The sequence below is a fragment of the Pelodiscus sinensis genome, chromosome 13, assembly GCF_049634645.1.
Source record: "Pelodiscus sinensis isolate JC-2024 chromosome 13, ASM4963464v1, whole genome shotgun sequence".
NCBI lineage: Eukaryota > Metazoa > Chordata > Testudines > Trionychidae > Pelodiscus > Pelodiscus sinensis.
In genome coordinates, this window is record NC_134723.1 from 22,769,903 (window position 1) to 22,789,627 (window position 19,725).

The 19,725-nt window shown below is 47.7% G+C and overlaps 1 protein-coding gene across 1 annotated transcript; it reads right to left on the reverse strand.

Annotated features, from left to right (window-relative positions):
* Positions 1 to 2,465: 2,465 nt before the first annotated feature.
* Positions 2,466 to 17,932, reverse strand: FDX1 (ferredoxin 1). Its single transcript, XM_006136140.4, has 4 exons — positions 17,665 to 17,932; positions 4,350 to 4,474; positions 3,632 to 3,761; positions 2,466 to 3,233 (listed from the first exon to the last, which is right to left on the reverse strand). The coding sequence occupies exons 1-4, from the start codon at positions 17,841 to 17,843 to the stop codon at positions 3,116 to 3,118; spliced, it is 552 nt and encodes a 183-aa protein (XP_006136202.3). The 5' UTR covers positions 17,844 to 17,932; the 3' UTR covers positions 2,466 to 3,115.
* Positions 17,933 to 19,725: the final 1,793 nt, after the last annotated feature.

Genomic DNA, 19,725 nt, shown 5'->3' on the forward strand with positions numbered 1-19,725 from the left:
TGCGCATGCGCCATGTCAAAGGGGGGGCCCCGCGAAATTGTGCTGCCCTGGGCCCCACAAAATCATCATCTGCCCCTGGTTTCGGGCATCTGACTTAATTTTCAGAGGGTGCTGAGCACCCATTCTCTGAAAATGAGGGCCCTTTAGCAGGCCTCTGCTTGGGCTTTCAGAAACTGAGGCACACAAATGGACTAGAAAAACTGGGCTTCTAAAAAGAAAAAAAAATCCTCTGCATGCTTCAGGTTCCCCTTCTGTACCATAGGGATGATAACACTGCCCTAATAGACCGGCACCATATTGTGAGGCAATGTGCATTGAGAATGCCAGACGGGATTTTAAAGCCCCATTATTTATTATTAATGGAGTTTAACTTGCTTCAGAGCCTAAAGAAGTCATGAGCATCAGTGTCATTCTGGTGAAGCAGAAGGAGTTTCATGAACATTTTTGTTCCGTTTCTCACGTAAGTGCTGCTGGTTCTCCAGTCTGGGCTGTGCCAAATCATTGCGAGAAAGGCATTTTGCATTTTATTGCCAGCTCTTTCAGGAGCAGGAAGCACTGGAAATCTCACCAAAGAGCCTGTTGTCACATGCTTCTGGGCTTTAAATGGCTCACATTAGCATCAAGCACTCAGTACACTTATCCCAGCCAAGCCTGTTCAGGTGTTTGAAATCAGCCATGTGGGATTGGATTGCACGTGCAGAGAAGCAAATTTATGGTAGCTGTCAGGCTCCAGATGATTTGAAGGAAGAAGGAAGAAACTCCATAGTAAGCAACTGAGGAAAAAGCTGCCCCGAAGATTGGCTTAAGCCCCAAAGCACGACATTTTATCTCCCTTGTTAGCATCAGCTATAACAACTCTGGACGTTCTTGTTATCCCAATAACTATCCAGTCCTCTTTGAATCTTGCTAAATGCTTGGCCTCAATGACATCTAGTGGCAATCAGTTCTACAGTATAATAAAGTCTGGTGTGGAAAAGTATTCCCTTGTATCGTTGAAACATACTGCACACGTATCCAAGGGTCTGCGCTACTGGTACAGAGTTTAGCATTAGGGAATTGTTTTTGATTGCTCAGTAAATACATTGTGCATTCTCAACCCAAACTCTACTCAGCTTCAGTGAAAAGTTTAAGAAATGTCACTCAAGCATACATGGGTGTGTTTACACTGCAATCAGAGAGGTGACTACTGCATGAGTCCACATACCAGAGCTAGCTTTGATCTAGCTTGCTTGAATCCAAGTATCAGGGAAGCCAAAGCAGCACAGGCTAACTGTTTGAGTACACACTTAGGCTGTATCTAGACTAGCAAGTTTTTCCGAAAAATCATCTGCTTTTGCGGAAAAACTTGCCAGCTGTCTACACTGGCTGCTTGAATTTCCGCAAAAGCACTGACGATCTCGTGTAAGATTGTCAGTGCTTTTGCGGAAATACTATGCTGCTCCCGTTCGGGCAAAAGTCTTTTTCCAAAAGACTTCTGCGCAAAAGGGCCAGTGTAGACAGCAGAGATTTCTTTTCCGCACAAAAGCCCCGATCGCCATTTTCGCGATCGGGGCTTTTTTGCGGAAAAGCGCATCTAGAGTGGCCATGGACGCTTTTCCGCAAAAAGTGCTTTTGCAGAAAAGCGCCCTGCCAATCTAGATGCGCTTTTCCAAAAATGCTATTAACAGAAAACTTTTCCATTAAAAGCATTTCCGGAAAATCATGCCAGTGTAGACGTAGCCTTAGGGTGTGTCCAGCCTACCTCTACTAGTGAGTCTTCCAGACCAGATCTAAAGACTGGTCAGCTTGAGCCTGTCTTTCTTTTTTCTCTTCAGCATCTGAGGAAGCGAGCTGTAGCTCACAAATCTTGTACTCTAATACCGTGCTAAATTTGTTAGTCTTTAAAGTGCCACCAGACTCCTTGTTGTTTTTGCTGAAATAGACTAACATGGCTACTACCTCTCTGAGACTTGTGCGAGTGCTCTAAGAAGAGCTGAGTAGATTTTGCAGCTCAGACTTCCAAGTTAAGGCCAGATCTACACTAGACCTAGTAGCTCAGCTCAAGGTACGCAACTCTAGCTACGTAGAATCTGTGTCAGTACTGAAGGCCAGTGGGGGCACCCTCTCAGTTCAATTTAGCAAGACTTAACTAGACTCACTAAATCAAACTCAGGAAATTCAACTGCAGCAGTGTTGATCTTCCACAGAGTGAAGACACGCCCAAAGGGGGAGTGAAGAAGGTAGGCAGGGTCATACAGTCTGTGTAGCCATAGTTTCACTGCTAATGTTGTTTGAGCTGGATCAAAGTGATCCTAAGTATGACATTACAGTCTGCAGTCACACCTCTAACTGCAGCTTAGTCGTGCCCATCAATAGAGAATCCGGGAGGGAAAATACATCTTTTAAAACAGACACCAAGTTCACGCCCCAAGCCTCTATTCCACTCACCAACCACTTCAGGAAAGCAAATTTAATTGGTCTAGAAACCCAGTGATTAGCCTTTTATTTTTTAGATAGAAAGTGATACAGTAATGGGGAAAGGAGCCAATATTGGGAGAAATTACAACGTTGTGCACTTTGGCGCAAAAAGTTCATATTTGTGAAAAAATAATTCCATTTGTGTATAAAATGGCAGCATCCTGAAGGTTCTCAATCCATTGCTATTTATCAAGCTAACTTGGCCTATTTCATCAAGCTGATGCATGCAGTTATGATTTTAGGGCTCAGTGTCAAAATGGAAAGTCTCTCTACCATTAAGTAGCCAGATCCAGCAACATTCCCAACAGTTACTGTGAATGGCATGACCTTAACTTCAAAGAAGAGAGAGACCTCCTGTGGTTACTATGGCCCCAGTTTAGCAGAGCATTTAATTTTAAGCAAAACACTGGAGTGTTTTGTTGAACACCAGTAGACTTAAGTAGATTCTGCATTCTAAACATGTGCTTAAGTCGTTCAAGTTTAGCACATGCTTAGATAAGAGCTTTCCTGAATAGGGAGGACCTATATGTTCTAATGCAAACTGGTCACAATGCTCAATGGAAACAACAAAACATAACATACTTAAAAAACGTGCCTAAATCAAAGGGAAGGCTTTGTGCAGGTGCCAATCCCGCTTACTAAGATTATTATTTGTATATTATTTACTTTGCTTTCCCACTTCCAGCCCTTTCCTCAGGTCAGCAACTTCCATGGGGACCTGGACAGTCAGACCATCCATCGCCTTCTTAACACACACCTGGCAGCCGAGGCGTGATCTGAAAAGCAGACAACAGACTGAGTTTCGTACATTTTAAGGCAAAAGAAAGAGCCCTGTAGCACCCCCCAGAGATGCCCACACCATTCTGTTTGCCCTCCGAATTCATAACAGCCCAGCTGTCAAAGGGCAGAGCTACACTTTCCCCACAGGAAAGAGATTCTTAAGACACTTTCGCAATTGAAAATAAAACAGCCCCCCCCCCCTTAGTAACTGGTGCCTTATAAACACTGAGAGATTGGACTGTGGTGGACAAGAAAGAACATTCCCAGCCCATAAGTTGGTGTGTCTCAAGGTGCCAATCAGTGTTCTCTCTATTTTTTTCCATCCAGATGCAGAATAAATGTTGTTACATGCACTGAGGCACATGCCGATATGCAAACAGGCAGAAATGCTTACGTATCAGTGAGCCCATATGCCAAATCCAGCATGTCCATCTCCTCGTCTGTGATGGCATCCAGCTTTTGGAAGACGTTCTCCTCAAAGATGAGGTGACACGTAGAGCAAGCCAATGTCCCTTCACAGGCACCTGCAGGGCATGGGAGGGGTCAGCTCAGGGCATCAGAGAGCAGCAAGGAGATGGGGGGAGATAGTCTCAATGACCTGGGAGAAGAAGAGGTGCTGCCTATACCTAAAATACATCAGGAGAATTCGGTGGGAATCAAGGAGCCACCCTTGCTACGAACACATTTTCTGACAGCCACATAGCTCTGATCCAAAAGGATCCCAAAGCCCAGTGAATACATAGTTGAAATATGGATATTTGATACATCTAGATAACTAACTAACAACATGAATATGGCCCATTGGGTACCAGCAATAACAGGAGTTACACAGGCATTGCCATTCCGGCCCTTTAAATGAGCTAGAAGTGTGAACCCCTATTCCCCAACATACACATACTCACTAAGGACTGCACGAGAGAGAGAGAGAGGTGGCTAACACACACACAGGTCTGTAAATGCCCCACAGGCCCTCAGTTCAACAATCCAAGTTTGACCCACTTGCAGAACCAATTAGAAGCAGACCAGCGAGTGAAGTCGCCAAACTACTGCAGTCTCGCAATTGATTATTTTACATTTCTGTTTGACCCTGGGGGCTTTCCTGTTACACTTACCAAAGCCATCAATGCTCAGGTTTTGATTAACCACCACTTCCAGCAAACTCTCCCCTTCTTTGGCTGTGGTTGTGAGTGTCTCTCCGTCCCGGTTTATAAAATGCACCGTCACTCTGTCCGCAGAGCTGAAAAACAAGTTACAGGAGGTCAGTCCAGGCTGGACCACTGCAACCTGTGAACCAACCGCCAGTTGAGCAGGAGAATGAAGTACTGATCCCATGAAGAATTTACATGAGGACCCAGCTTCTTGAAGAGCTACAATGCAGCATCATGAAAGTACAGGCAGTCCCCGACTTACGCGGATCTGACTTACGTCGGATCTGCACTTACGAACGGGGCTCTCTCACCCCGGAGCTCGCAGGCAGCGGTCTGCCACCTCGACCTCTGGGGCGAGAAAAGCTGCTCCCGGTGCCCCTGGTCTGCTGGGGACCGTCTCCAGCAGACCAGGGACACCGGGAGCAAAGCCGCAGCCGCGGCGTGTACCCGCGCTTCTGAGGCTTTGCTCTGGCAAAGCCTCAGAAGCGCGGGACCCTGCCGCGGCTGCGGCTTTGCTCCCGGTGCCCCTGATCTTCTGGGGACCGTTTCCAGCAGACCAGGGGCACCGGGAGCAAAGCCGCAGCAGCAGCGGGTCCCGCGCCAGAGCAAAGCCTCAGAGGCGCGGCACCCCGCCGCTGCGGCTTTGCTCCCCGTGTCCCTGGTCTGCTGGGGGGGGGCGCAGCTAGTGTGCCCCCCCCAGCAGACCAGGTTTTTGTTGTGGACCCTGGGGCAGAGCATCTGGGGCGCTGCTGGTTGGTCCTGCAGCGCCGCTCTGGGCACTACTGGACCCACCCGGCAGCACCCCAGCTGCTCTGCCCCAGGCGTCCCCAAATCAGCTGCTGCTGAAACTGACCAGCGCTGACTACAGGAAGCCCAAGGCACAGCTGCTCTGCCCCAGGCTTCCTGGAATCAGCCGCTGATCAGTTTCAGCAGCAGCTGACTTGGGGAAGCTTGGGGTTCTTAAGTTGAATCTGTATGTAAGTCAGAACTGGCGGTCAGTTTCAGCAGCGGCTGAATCTGGACGCCAGTTCCGACTTACATACAGATTCAACTTAAGAACAAACCTACAGTCCCTATCTTGTACGTAACCTGGGGACTGCCTGTTCCTACACTCGATATCTTCACATGGTCCTTGGCATTCACTCCTCAGGGAAGGGCAACCAAGGGCCATTCAAATTTGAACAGACTCAAACTTAATCCCTTCATCAAAAATTTCTAAGAACAGAAATTTGACGAAGAGTGAATGAGCGCACCTGCAGCCTACGTATGGACAAGAGTGGGAGACTGTTGATTTAAACCCAAAGAGCTGGCTGAACATTGCTATTGCTGGGCGGGAGTGGGGGGTTGCTCTCTGTTGGCTAACCCAGTATGGAAGGAAGTAAGGTTACTGCACAGTAAAGCTGTTCAGGATCCGATTTAAATTATGCAACAAGGACTTGCTTTTTTTTCCCTCCTCAGGAGGATTATTTGCTAAATGCTCCATTTCCATTCTGTTAGTTCAACCCCTGATGCTGATACTGGGAATCTTGATATAATACATTAAGAGCTAAATTCATCCTCATCATAAGGAGGATGCAGTTTACAGTGTATGAATGGAAGTCACACCCATTTTCACCAGGACTAGATTTGGTCCTAAAACTCGACGTGAAGGTGAAGGCCCAGGGACTTTGCTGAATAGATCCATTCTGACTGGAAGTCTGCATAAAACTCACCACCCACTTCTGCAGGGATGTCTACAACAGATCATCCCAGATATGTTGCCTGTAATATTGCTGTAATGCCATAGTTATAACAGTAGATCAGAATATGCACACTCAGTAAGCACTGCATAAAACCTGCCTCTACTTAGGTTATTCTGAAGTGCTGCTCAAAAGATGGAGAAAGATTTTCTCTGAGTATTAAATAATTCCACCTCTTTACCGTTCTTTGCATGAGTGCAATCTAACCTGATTCCTGTAGACTAGAGAAAAGAAGTAGGGATATATGGGGAGTGCATTCAGAGGGCTATTACAAGAAGGGAATTACAACAGAGGCTATCAATTAAACACATATGTACACCCTTCCCCCCCACCTGCAATTAAACACACACACGTGGCTTTACTTGGATTCCCCAGGCCATGAAACATTCCGTTTTTGTGATCTACAGGGCTGCTGATGGGGTGAGGGGGATACAAAAGGGGCAATTGCCTTGCAGCCCAGCAATTTAAAAGGATTTTGGGCTCTGGTCCACTACTTTAGCAGCAGTAGAAGCCGGAGCTCCATGCAGCATAGTCTGGGCAGCACTGAGGGCTGGCTGGGGAGGCCAACTTCTAGCCCCACCCCTTCCACCTAAAGCCTCACCTTTTCTGGGGAATCCTGAACTGAGCTCCACCCTCACCACAGATTGCCTACGGCTCAGCGAAGTCTGTTGCCAGCCCTAGTGACCTATAAGCTGCAAGAACACAAGCTTCATATCACCTGGCGCTCCTAAAAGTCATATGGGTCCAATTAGCATGTCTGTGGCTAGTGTATTTCTGTGACCGGCCTCTTATGCAAGAGCAAAGGCAGGATTCTGGTCACCAGCACACAGTGCTAGAAAACTCCGCAATATCTACGGGGTCTCCCTACAATTTTGATAAAGATTTTTTTTGTCCTGGACTTAAACAGAACATAGGTAACAATTGCGTCATTGCTGATTTTCACAGTTGCCTCTGCTGCTCTGGGTTCCTTCTGGAAGCAAAGTTGTCACAAGAGAAGCTGTCTGCACCCTGGTTCTGGAAATCCCATGAAAAAACCTGTTCTGGCCCAATTTGGCAGATCAGTTATATGTAAAGTACAGAGGTTGAACTTCACCATCTGCTGAATGCATTGAGGTCATCTGCTACTATAGTAAAGTATCAGAAAACTCACACCCCAAGGGTTACATCGTTAGGAACTCATTGGGCTAAAATGACAGGTGAGGGGTTCAGAAAACAACATCCACGAAAAATATAAATCTCAGATTCTTGCTATAGGGAATTTACAGCCCTAGAGACCTAAGACCTGTAGTTATCCACAGAGCAAACCTGCCAACATTCCTCAACACTGACCTAGAAAAACCACCTCTAGGGATTTCTGACAATAGCTAGTGCCAAATGCATCAGGGGGAATGAACAGAACAGGCAATTAGCAAGAGACCCATCCCCCATCATCCAGTTCCAGCTTCAGCCAGTTGGAGGTTTAGGAATACCCAGAGCATGGGGCTGTGTCCCTGACCATCTTAGATAATTGGCATTGATGGACCCATCCTCCATGAACTTATCCAATTCTTCTCTGAACCTGCTTACACTTTTGGCCTTCACAACAAATACTACAGATGACTGTGGTTGTGTTTCTTATAGCTATTTTAAACCTGCTACCTATTAATTTCAATGGGCAAACCCAGGTTATTGTGTTAAATGAAGGGATAAATAACACTTCCTTGTCACTTTCTCTACACTATCCATGATTTTTTAGACCTCTATTATTATCTCTCCTTAGTTGTTTCTTTTCTAAGCTTTTGCCTTCTCTACCAACTTTGACAAGCAGATGGCCAAGTCATGTCACCCATGACACAGAGTTAGACTGACACCTCCCCCATGAAATTCATTTCCCATCAAGCACTGCATCAAGCACTGACCAAAACATAAAAAATATTGTCCTAGACTAGAGATGCTGTAGTGCCCTCGAGGCACATCCCAATGCTAGTTCTCTGAGCCATTCAGAATGTGGTACACTGATGGAGGATGGCACACTGAATATAGTGGCATCATTATGAACAGTACCTCTGAACTGGACCTCGCCATACTCCTGTGAATTCAAAAAGGCAAGAATTGTCTCCAAGTGTCAGCCTCCCTGCACCCCACTCTCCCAAGTTGCCTTTGCAGATTGCGCTCTCAGCCCTCTAGAAAGGGATGTCACCCATCTAGCAGCCTCTGATAAATTCCTGAGCAACAGAAGAGTTGATGCAACTAGATGGCCTTGCTTTTGTCATTGCTGGCATCAGAAGAAGGTTCTGCAGCCTTGAGAATGATGTGTTAGCAGAGAGAATTAGCCAAGCCTGAAATCCTCTGGTTTCCCCCCAATACAAGGCTAAATGAAACTGCACCCAGTTTCTCACTGATTTAACATGAGCAACATTTAGCAAGGCCACATTCCTTGAAGCCCAAGGGACAAAAAAACATGCAGTGAGCTCAGATGGGCTGGGAAAGTCTAACACTGTCTACCCATTTCTTAGCAATATGCCCATAGAGTGAAAGCACACAAAGTCAAATGACATAAGTGTATACCAAATGCTCTGAAGTTTCCAGTGTAGCTGCCCAGAAGAACGTACTGTACTGTATTTAGGCTCAGTTGCATTCAGTATGCTCTTGGAAAGCCCATCTAGTAAGCAGAGGTTGAACAGATTGATTAGGAATATCTCTGAGACAGCAGAAGCATCAGCTGGGAGTGCCTATGCAATGTGTGTATCCCCAGCTGTGCTATGCAGCCCACGAAGAAATCAGTGGAAACAGAAGAGAAGGACCAAGGTCCAGCAGTTTTCATTCCCCTCTACCATTCCCAAATCCATTGGACAGAAGGTGTGGAAGGCTTGACTGTAATGAGTGGTACCTGATCAATCCTTCAGAAACAGGTGGAAATAATTACCCATGAAAACTCCACAATGGGGGACTGAGTGGAAATTCCTTCTCTCCATCAAGCTTATTGATCAGGTTAACTTTGCAACAGTGATCCAGAATTACACTGATTGTGTCTAGCACCATCTGTGCTCTTAGATCATAGTGAATAACTAGCATTAATGATCACTATTATACCTGTGTTACAGTATCTCTGTAGGTAATTGTTCTCTTAAGCCTAGTACAGTAAAACTCATTTTCCGGCATCCAGTGGTCTGGCACTCCCAATAGTCGGGCACCAACTGGAACCCAGAAGTGCTCCGGCCAGCCGGACAATTGGAGCTGCTCCGCACCGCTTCCCCAAGTCTGCTGCTGCCGCTGCTGAAACTAACCAGCTGAGGACTTGGGGAAGCGGCGCAGAGCAGAGCAGCTGGGGTGCTGCTGGGTTGGTCCCACAGCACCACCACTCCTCACCCCCTTGCTTGGCTCCCGGCAGCACCCCAGCTACTCTGCCCCCATAGTTTCCCCAAGTCTGCCACTGGTCAGTTTCAGCAGCAGCGGACTTGGAGAAGCCGTGGAGCAGAGCAGCTGGGGTGTTGCCGGGTTGGTCCCGCAGTGCCATCCCTCACTAGCACCCAGTTCACCCCACACTGCACCGTTCCCCGCCCGACCTGTCACAGCCCCCCTGCCGGAGTACCTCCTGATACTGGTGGGACCGCCTCATGATGGTGGGACCAGCAGTGGCTCCAAAACTTCCGCATGCAGAAGGCCACCTTCTTGGACCTGTGTGCCTGGCTCACCCCTACCCTCCAATGACAGGACACCCACCTGCAGCCCATCATCCCTCTTTTCAATGGTGTTGCAGGCCCTGGTTGACCGCCAGGGACAGTTTTCAGACTATTTTGTAGGGTGGTTGGGCTGGACACATGATGCCCATATATTTAGGAACTCTAGCCTCTACTGCAAGCTGCAGGCTGAAACATTCTTCCCCCAGGGGAACTTTGCGGTTGGTGATGGGCAGATGCTGATTTGCACTGTGGGTGATGTGGCCTACCCACTGATGCCATGGCTCATGAAGCCCTACACTCGCCACCTGGATCCGAGCAGGGAACAATTTAATGCGCACTTGAACCGGGCTCACATGCAGGTGGAATGCACCTTCAGGCACCTCAAGGCCCAGTTCAGGTGCCTACTGACATGCCCTGTTGTGGGAGAGCGCAACATCCCCGAGGTGGTCTCTGCCGGTTGCATGCTCAGCACCCTGGTAAAGAGCAAAGGAGTGGGCTTCCTCCTGGGCTGGTGGTGAGAGGAGGCTGTTTGAACAACCCTGGACAGCTGCCATCAGCCAGGCCCATCAGGCTGGGGTGCACATCCGGGATGCCCTGAGGGAGAGATTCTCTGAAGGAGCCCAGTAACTCCCCCCAGGGCCTCCCCAATGGGGGCTTGTGCCTTGCCCCCCAAAACCTTTCCCACCACAACCCCTCCCTGCCCCCATTCCCTGTACAATTAATAAACACACCAGTTTTGAAAAGAACAAAAACTTTGCATATTGTTTTTTATAATACAAGTAACTGGGAAAGAAGGGGGCTGAGAACCTGGAGGGGGGAAGAAGGAGGGGGACTGAGAATGAGGAGGGGGGCTCAGGACTGGGAGTGTCATGTGAAGCACCTGCAAGTGTCACCTCGGGTCTGGGGACCTCAATGGACTGGGGGTAGGGTTGCCAGGTGTCCGGTAAAAAAAATGCAGAGAATACCGAACACCTGAGCTGTCCGGTATTCTCTGAATTTTTCCCCAGCCAGGAGGAAAAAATGCCAGGCACCTGGCAACCCTACAAGCATTCAGCGCCCGACCTCTCCTCGGCTCCAGCCCCCATGCTTACTCCGTTCCCTAAGGCTGCTGGCACAAAATGGCTGCCAGCCAAAAGACTTAGGGGAAGCAATGTTTCCTTTGGGTCTTAGTATTCAACCACTCCCCTGTTCCTATCCCTGCACTGACTCTTAAAGGGGACATGCTTGGGTTTTTTGGTTTTTTTTGGCTTAAGTCCTTGGAATCCTTTTTTTTTTTTTTTTTTTTCCTGCTCAACAACTGCAACAGAATTTTTCCTGTTTTTTGGGGGGGAGGGGGGGCTCAGTATTTTTGTTTCAACCATCTGGCAACCCTAACTCGGGGTTGGGTGAGGCCCGGGATAACAGGTGGCTGGGCAGGACGAGGGGCTGCAGTGGGGTGAGGGATGGCAGAGGGAGCAGGAATCGGGGGAGCAGAAGTGGCGGGGGAACAGGGACAGAACCCAGGTGTGCCATCACTTCCTGGATGGTGACACATATTTTCACCTTGTCACACAAGCTGGTCCCACATGCGCCATCACGGACCTTTTGGGCCAGAGTCTGGTGCATGTCAAGCAGGACTGCTATGTGCTGTCACATGAGGTCGTGGTGGACCCTCCAGTGCTTGCGGCTCCCCTGGCTTTGGTTGGCTGCCTGGGCTGGTGTGGCTGTGGAGGACAAGAGGGAGAGGCAGTAGCCGGTCAGTCTCCATGCAGACTGTCCCTGAGGCTGTGCCATCCTCTGTGAGCAGCGACCAACTGTCCTTGGGCCAGAAGATGGGGATGTCCCAAGAGGAAGGCCACACGTGGTCTACACAACAGGCCTGGCCTCACAGGGGCTCCGAGGTACCTTGGGGACCATCCTGCCCGTTTCCCTCCCCCCATGGACAAACAGGCCAGGGAAGTGTCTGGCCAGAGTGGGCTCCCATGGACGGGAGAGGGGCCTGGAGCGGCCTGGCCCTCCCTGGGGCCCACACACACACCCCTGCACCTGGCAGCGCTATCTGCGGTAATGGGTGGTGCCTCTCGCATGCAGGCATGGCCGTGTGCTATGTGCCACACTCATCGGTCTGTGTGGGGTTGTGCGTGTGCCCTTGTGCCCAGTCTGCTTGCAGCAGTGCCTGGCGGGGGGAGGACGTTCCTCCCAGTGGTCAGACCTGTGTGGGGCCTCCCCACAGGCTGTGAGCAGCAGCCTGTGTGTGCTCCAGGACTGGCTCCGGAGACCACGTGGTGCGCACTACTGCTGCTCGCTGTCCAGGCCGAGCATGTTGAGCGATGATCACGTCCCATCCCCTGTGCTCCCACCTTCCCCGCCCTGTGTGTGCGCCAGCCTGACAGCACTCACCTGATGTTCCCTCCCCAGCGTCAAACCGGCTCGAGATTGAGGGTGACGACACTGCCGGTGTCCTTCTTCTTCTTCTTCCTCTTTTAGGAGCTCCAGCCAGGCTACCACAGGTGTCTCGAGGCCTGAATCCACCAGAGCGGCTGGGGACAGGGCTTGCTCACCACCCGGAATTTGGTGGAGCTCTTTGTAATAGAGGCAGGAGTGGGGTCCTGCCCCAGAGCGGGAGCTGTGCTCCCTGGCCTGTGCATAGCCTTGCCACAGCTCCTTCACCTTGCTCCTCACTTGGTCACGGGTGCGGGGGTGGTGTCCTCTCTGGCCAAGAGCCTCGGCCATTGGGCCATAAATGTCCCCATTTCTGTGACACAACTGGAGTTCCTGGAGGGACTCCTCCTTGCCCCAGAGCTCCAGGAGAGCCAGGATCTCAGCCCCCAACCAGGATGGTGCCTGGTATTTGGTGCCCCTGAGTGTGTCCTTGGACCCATGGGGCTGCTCTCTGGAAGGGCTAGGAGGACCTTGGGGGGGCTTGTGGCTGTGCCATGGCTCCTTCTTTGTGTGGCAGGGAGAGCCGGATGGTCAGGGTGCTGCTCTGAGGCCAGCTTCCCGCCACAAGGCTTGCCCCGGGTGCCTGCAGCTTCAAGAGGTGGCTGGAGACAGGAACTATAGAGCTGTGATTAGTGTGGACAGAGTGTCCACCAGGGCACCTGTGCTTTTTCTGGGAGGCCTTTTTTTCCTAAAGAACTGCCTCTTCCTCATCCACACACACCTTTTTCAGAAACAGCTCTTTCGGAAAAGGCCTTCTTCCTCGTAGAATGAAGTTTACCGATGTCAGAAAAACCCGTGTTCTTTTGATTTTCTTTCGAAAACGCGATTGCAGTGTGGATGTAGGTGACGTTTTTCGGAAAAATGGCCGTTTTTCCGAAAAAATCCTGTAGTCTAGATGCACCATAAGTGAGCACAGAGGCAGCTGAGGGACAGCATGGTGCAGCAGACACAGCACTGCATTGAGAATAAAGCACCACAAGTCCTGTATGACTACAGGAAAGTTACAGCCCCTTTGTTCCTCAGTTTCTCTCTCTGTATCATGGCAATGATGACAATCAGCCATGTAAGACACTTTCAGATGAACAACTGACAAACTCATCACCATTAGGTACGTATCAAGTTTTTTTTTTTTTAAATCATTACACATTACTATCATTGCCTTAGATTGGTAAAACTGAATTAATAACTTACTGAGGCAATTTACTTTAATAATCTCACACATCCTGCAGTGTGAATCTCAGTTTGGAGGACTGAATTGGCTTGGCAGACTTTTACTTTGACCTACCCAGTAACTCTGGGTTCCTGGCATGGTGACTAGTTGTCGAACAGGACTGTATAGCTTGCCTCCATGTGGTTATAACATGCAGTCCGTATTATGCATAAGGTGGATGGGTGCATGGATGTCTGCAAACATTCCTTCTGTGGCATGATCTCCTGCCTTGCTAAACTAGTCATTTTCACAATGAGGTCTTCACAGACTATTGTTCCAACCCCGAAGGGGAATATTTAAATAAAACAAGATTCAAACCCCCTGTTTATTGTCACTTTCACGTCATGACAGAATTCCTATTCATATTACATTCTGCAAAACTCTTGGTCCAAGATTTTGTTTAGGGACAACACAATTTTCAAGCAAGACTAGTGATTTTGGGTGTTCCACTTGAGATGCTTTAAATGGGTCTAATTTTCAAAGGCAGGTGCTCACTATTATCTGAAGATTTCTCCAAGATATTCAAGTTGGGCATCTCAAAACCGGAAGCACTCACAGTCACTAGTTCCCTCAGGCCCTTTGTGATTCAGAAAACTAGCACAGGAATGGCCCTTTAATTTTTTTTTCCAAGGATATTTTATAAGGTCATATGAAAATGCATGGTACCAAAAAGTATTGCTGGAAAGAAGTCAGTAAGCAACGAACTAATTAAAAAGGAAAACAATTGATAGTGCGTGTTCATAAATCCCACTGAACAAGCTTATCAGTAGAACTCCTTTCTCTAGGGTCAGATAACAATGTGGCCTATTGTGTTCTTTCTAGATGTATTTTAATCTTTGCTAGCAGATTAAAGCCTGTCTTGCATCACATTTGTTTGGAAGATCTACAAAGTTCTTTCATTTCCCCAAGGAAACCTGTTTTCCTTTCACATTATCCTTAACACAAAAGGATCTCCTTAAAGAGAGATCCTCAGAACTGGTGAGAGATTTGAGGTGAAGCTTAGACCCACCCAGTAACTCTGGGTTTGATTCTGTATCTCTTTCTCTCCCAGAGTAGTACCATTTACCCTTCAATAGCCTTCCTTGTCAAGCCTGCCCCCAGAACCACCCTGCTTTGCCAATATTCCCAGCCTTCTTCCATTGGTCAGTTTCTCACATAACCTCCTCCATACCTGTTCCTGTGCTGCCCCCTACTAATGGCCCAAACTCCATGAGCAAATCTTCAAGGCTCCTACCTTGCCCACAGTTGCGTTGTATCTAAATTGTCTGCTGTTGATCCCCTTTCCCTCATTAGTTGCCCATGATGGTGAGCTCCATGGAGCAGGGACCATCCTCCTCAAATATTTGGAAATGGCCTGCACATTATGGGCACTACTGGTAACAATCAACCATACTACCTAGAGGCAGACTTGCAACCCTGGGCTTTATGCTTTCAGTTGATATTCTACTTTCCAAACCACTAAAGGATTTGGTGTCACTGAAATACTTCTTCCCTGAGCCAAGCCCATTTGCTCTTTTGGATCAAATACTTTGTTCTGACTGCAGTGAGTTGACCTGTTGATTGTTTATGCCCAATAGGGCACACACTAATCAGAGGGAGGCTCTCTTTTAAAGGTGCAGAAAACAGCTGTGAAGCACTATACCTGACCTGCCAGATGCTGCAAGACTCAGTTTGTCTGATTCAAGACCTATTGATGTCTAATCCAGGGATGGATTTGTTGACCCCTGCAATCTCTAAAGAGCTTTAAGGTCTTGCCCTGGGCTGGGATTCTGCAAAAGGGAAAGAAAAAGGTAAAAATCATATTCACAAACATTTTACCTTGTGAATTTAAGAACTGGATTGATTGTTATGGGCCTTCTCCAAACCTTGTTCCTGAATGTTCTCCCCCATCCTTTAGCTGGCAGACTCATCCCTGAAAGGCAGTTCTGTCTGAAAAAAGGAGCCTCTCTAGAATGTGTTATTGAGATCTTAAATTCCTTCTGTACAAAGCTCTCACATTCTTAAGGGTTGACATTTGTTACTGTTTGTCGTGCCACGTTGGAGAGGTGGGTTTGAGGCTTCATCCCGGTCATATGGAGCAAGAACTTTTTGTGGAAGAGATCTTCCGCAAAAACATCTTGCGCAAGAGAGCGTCCACACTGCATGGATGCTCTCTCAAAAGAAAGTGCTGATTGCTATCCACAGAATGGCCCTCAGCACACCTGTGCTTTTTCCTCTTTTTGTGCAAAAAAACCCGTTGCCCGTCCATACACACCTTTTTGTGCAAAAACTCTTATGCAAAAAGGAGTTATTCCTCATAGAAGGAGGAATACCTACGCCGAAAAACCCCCTCTGTTCTTCTGTTTTACTTGCACAAAAACACGCTTGAGGTATGGATGCTCTGCGAGTTTTTGCGCAAAAATGGTTGGTTTTGCGCAAAAACTCTGCTGTGTAGACCTCGCCTGAGTGTAAAGTTGAATAACCCCCTATTGCTCACCAGTGGCCTTTGGAGGCAAAAATAGAAACTTTTATGGGGATCCATCCAGTGGGCAAGCATGCTGAAGCAGTCAGCCTTCCCAAGAAGTGTGGAAGAATGTAAAGATGGTAGATTCTTAGGGGCAAAGGAAAATATCAATAAATGGTGGGATCCATCCAAGAGAAAACAGGGAGAATTTGAAAAAAAAAATCAGACAAATGATAAAAAGGAACACAAGTTGACAATTCCTGATAGTAACTGTGGAGCTAGTTGTATTGTCCCCCCAGGATGAGCTCAGAGAACCTCCTGCTCCCAGCTGGGAGGGTGACAATGCAGTGCAACGTGAGTTGCTGGCATATGCCCAGCAAGTGAGTGCACTGCTGCCTGCACGGTACTGCCAGCCTTACCAGCTGGAGAGCAAAGGACAAGGTCAGGATCTGAACTCACATGGCTGTAGCTTGAAGTCTTGGCCAGCCCTGGTCCATGTGATGAATTCATCCTTCAAAAACTGCACCACACACTAATAAAACTCTGAGAAGCTATTGGTAATTCCTTAATCTCCACTGGCCCTTTCTGGGGGAAAGGGGGTAGGGAAGGTTACTAAGGTAAAGAATTTGAGGTCTTTAGGACACATGACATGACTTCTCCTTTCCATCAGTCACTGAAATACAAACCATCCTGCTGCACTGAAGTATGTAAAGCTCCTGTATTGGAAAAAGGGCCCTGGAACCGGTCACCCCTTTGTCACACACTGGGAATCCAGCTGTACTGACAGTGACTAAGTACTCATCCTATGATGCACAGTTGTAGGCATAAGGAAAATGAGGTACGTCTCAATTGTATTTGTACCAAACAGGGTTCACATTGCAAAAGCTACTGTCATGGTTGCATTAACTGGCCTCCTTTTCAGATGCCTTAGCAGAGAGGCCGAGGACTGGGCACTGTGATTCAGCTGGACTCAGGAAATCTGGCTTTCCACAGACATGACTGGCTTGCCTCTTTAGACTGTCAGCAAGGTCTCTTGCCCTGTATTTGTACCGCACCTAGCATCATAGGCCACTCTGCTCAGCCGGGGGTCTCTATTGTAACACAACCAAACCACAGCGTAACAGAGCTATGGACACTCAGCTGCCCTCTCATGCTCCTCCTTAGGAGTGAAGCATTTTGGCAGGAGGAGAAGGAGAGGGAAACTTACAGTGCTGCAGCCTATGAATAGAGAGCTTTATTCTCCAGGGCAATCCAGCTAGCACTGAATTCATATAAAAAAGAAAGAAAGGAACTAGCCAAGGTACATACATGTTATCGTAGTCAGAGAAATATTATTGCCCAGCTAGTCCCCAGCGTTTGCTGGAACTCACTTAGATCAAAGAATTTAGGTAAGCATAGTACATGCCAAACTGAGCTACTCCCCCACTCCCTGTTAAATATTACCTATTGTCCCAATTCAACCCCCTGTTGGACCTAGTTCTGCCTTTAAGGCACCAAGTACAAAAAGCTAGTGAGAGTAACCTGGGCAAGAACCATGCATGGAGTCAGCATTACATTCAGCTCAGTGTCCTTCTGGTGGGGTTGCCTCTTTCATCCATATCTCCCTCAGACTGGGCTTGTCTGAGTCACGGTGCCAATCTCACCTAGTTAGGGAATCATCTGCTTTTCATTTCAAACATCCTCACTAATGTGTCTGTTCCACCCCTGCACTTCAGCAGGCTAAGAGAGGTGCCCAAGGCCCTAGGCTGACAGGTTCAGGCTGTTTTTCCTGAAAAAAGTTAGGTAGATTTAGTCTTTTGCTTACCCTGTGTCCTTTGGGACATCATGGAGCCTGTGTGTGGTGCTGAAGCTTCTCTCTGGCTGCAGGCTGGCAGATGCCTGACTGTTCTCAGCTACTCCGAGGGACTGAAAGGATTGAACTTTGCCCAAATTAAGTCCATTTAGCAAGGGGCGGATAAGTCGTGGGGCACACCGGGCCATCATGTTGGTGAAGTCTTGCTTTAGGTTTCCTCGTTCTTTTTTGTTGCAGGGCTGGCTAGCTTCTGAGGTATAAGTACAGTGGAGAGAGAAAAAAAATCTAGGACAGCCTCCAGGGAGAAGGGGAGGGGGAAAGGGATGTGTCCTGGGCATTACTACAGCACAACCTACTGGTAGAGGTTTGCTGCTGTAAGCTGTAGTAATGTACAAGCCCTGAGCAGGTTAGGCATTGGAAAGAATAGTGAAGTGTGATCAGCTGGGGTCCTGTTTCAATTCTATCAATCAAACAAAGCCATTCTCAGAAGCATTTTCAATACAATGCCCAGCTACGGTATGTATGTCTGACCTGTTGGTTGCAGCAGTAGACTGGGACTTGAGCTCTATTGCTGCCTCATTGAGTGTGTCTCCTCTAACACTTAGGCTACGTCTAGACTGGCATGATTTTCCGCAAATGCTTTTAACTGAAAAGTTTTTCCTTTAAAAGAATTTGCAGAAAAGAGTGTCTAGAGTGGCACAGACGCTTTTCCGCAAAAGCACTTTTTCCAGAAAAGCATCCGTGCCAATCTAGACACAGTTTTACGCAAGAAAGCCCCGATCACCATTTTTGCCATCAGGGCTTTTTTGCGCAAAACAGTTTTTAGCTGTCTACACTGGCCCTCTTGCGCAAAAACATTTCCAGAAAAGGGCTTTTGCTCGAACGGGAATGTCAAAGCATTTGCGCAAGAAGCACTGATTTCGGACAGTAGAACATCAGTGCTTTGGCGCAAAATCAAGCGGCCAGTGTAGACAGCTGGCAAGTTTTTGCGCAAAAGCAACTGCTTTTGCAGAAAAACTTGCCGATCTAGACAGCCTTAGAGTAATGAGCAAGGACTCCTGGCTTCTATTCCCCATTCAGACGCTGTGTAGCTACAAGCAAGTCACTTCATCTCGCTGTGCCACAGCTTCCTTTCTGTAAAAGGAGCACCTTTGCCTACTTCACAAGAGGAAGGAGAGGCTCAGTTAACAAATGGTTTTGAATTCCTCAGCCACAAGTATGAATTATTATCCTAGTCATTTAAATGTACACACAGTTTAGTACTGGTGATAACCCTAGAGACTCAGTTTATTCCCAAAGCAAGTACAGCATGGCAGCAATAGTGTCCTCAGCCAAACAACAATACGCCTCACCCCAGACCCAAAAGGGGCTCACCATTATAAGGGAGAGTCAAGTCCATTCTTAGGCTGATCATTTCAGGAGACTGAATTGTCTCTGAACAAATCTGAATAATTTGACAGTTCAGAGAAATGTTTTAATTAGGTGTATCTACATCATAAAACAGCCTTTACAGTACTAAACAGGCAATACTAATTACCAGCATTACTGATGACCTTTTAAACTGGAATGGTCTAGGCTTCCCACATAGGTTTCAGAAGAGGGTAGCAGCAAACCAAAAGGAAGATAAATTAGGAATTTTAGTCTAGAACTGGTCAGAAAATGAGGTGGGGGGAGAATAAAAATTTAGAAGCAAAAATTGTTTTGTTTTCGGTGGGAAAAGCAACTCCGTCAAAGTGAAAAATTTCAGCCTGAAACTTTTTGGATTGGGGATTTTCCATTTTTCAACAAAATATCAACATGCTGAGAAAAGCAGACACATTTCATGAACAAGTCTAATCCATCAAAAACTCCAATAATCTGTTGTAGGGGACAGGGGGGAGGGTTTCCAACCAGCCATATTTAAAATATACCATTTGAATCATTTTGTCGTCTTGCTCTCAAGACTAAATTGAAGCTGAAGTGCTTTCAGGGACTAACATGAAATTAGAAAGAAGAAGCAGGTCCCCTCCCTGAGCTCTTGGAGAACTCATGATCTCCAGAGTCACCTGCCCTCTCTCGCTGTGTCTAGATTAC

What these genes read in the sequence shown, in the direction of transcription:
- FDX1 (XM_006136140.4), bottom strand. Translation starts at nt 17,843, where the DNA reads ATGATGGCCCGGTGTGCCCCACGACTTATCCGCCCCTTGCTAAATGGA. An exon ending in GATGTCCCAAAGGACACAGG is followed by an intron (nt 4,475 to 17,664) that starts GTAAGCAAAAGA and finishes CTTGTTTTTCAG; the next exon opens with CTCTGCGGACAGAGTGACGG. An exon ending in GCATATGGGCTCACTGATAC is followed by an intron (nt 3,234 to 3,631) that starts GTAAGCATTTCT and finishes TCTGCTTTTCAG; the next exon opens with ATCACGCCTCGGCTGCCAGG.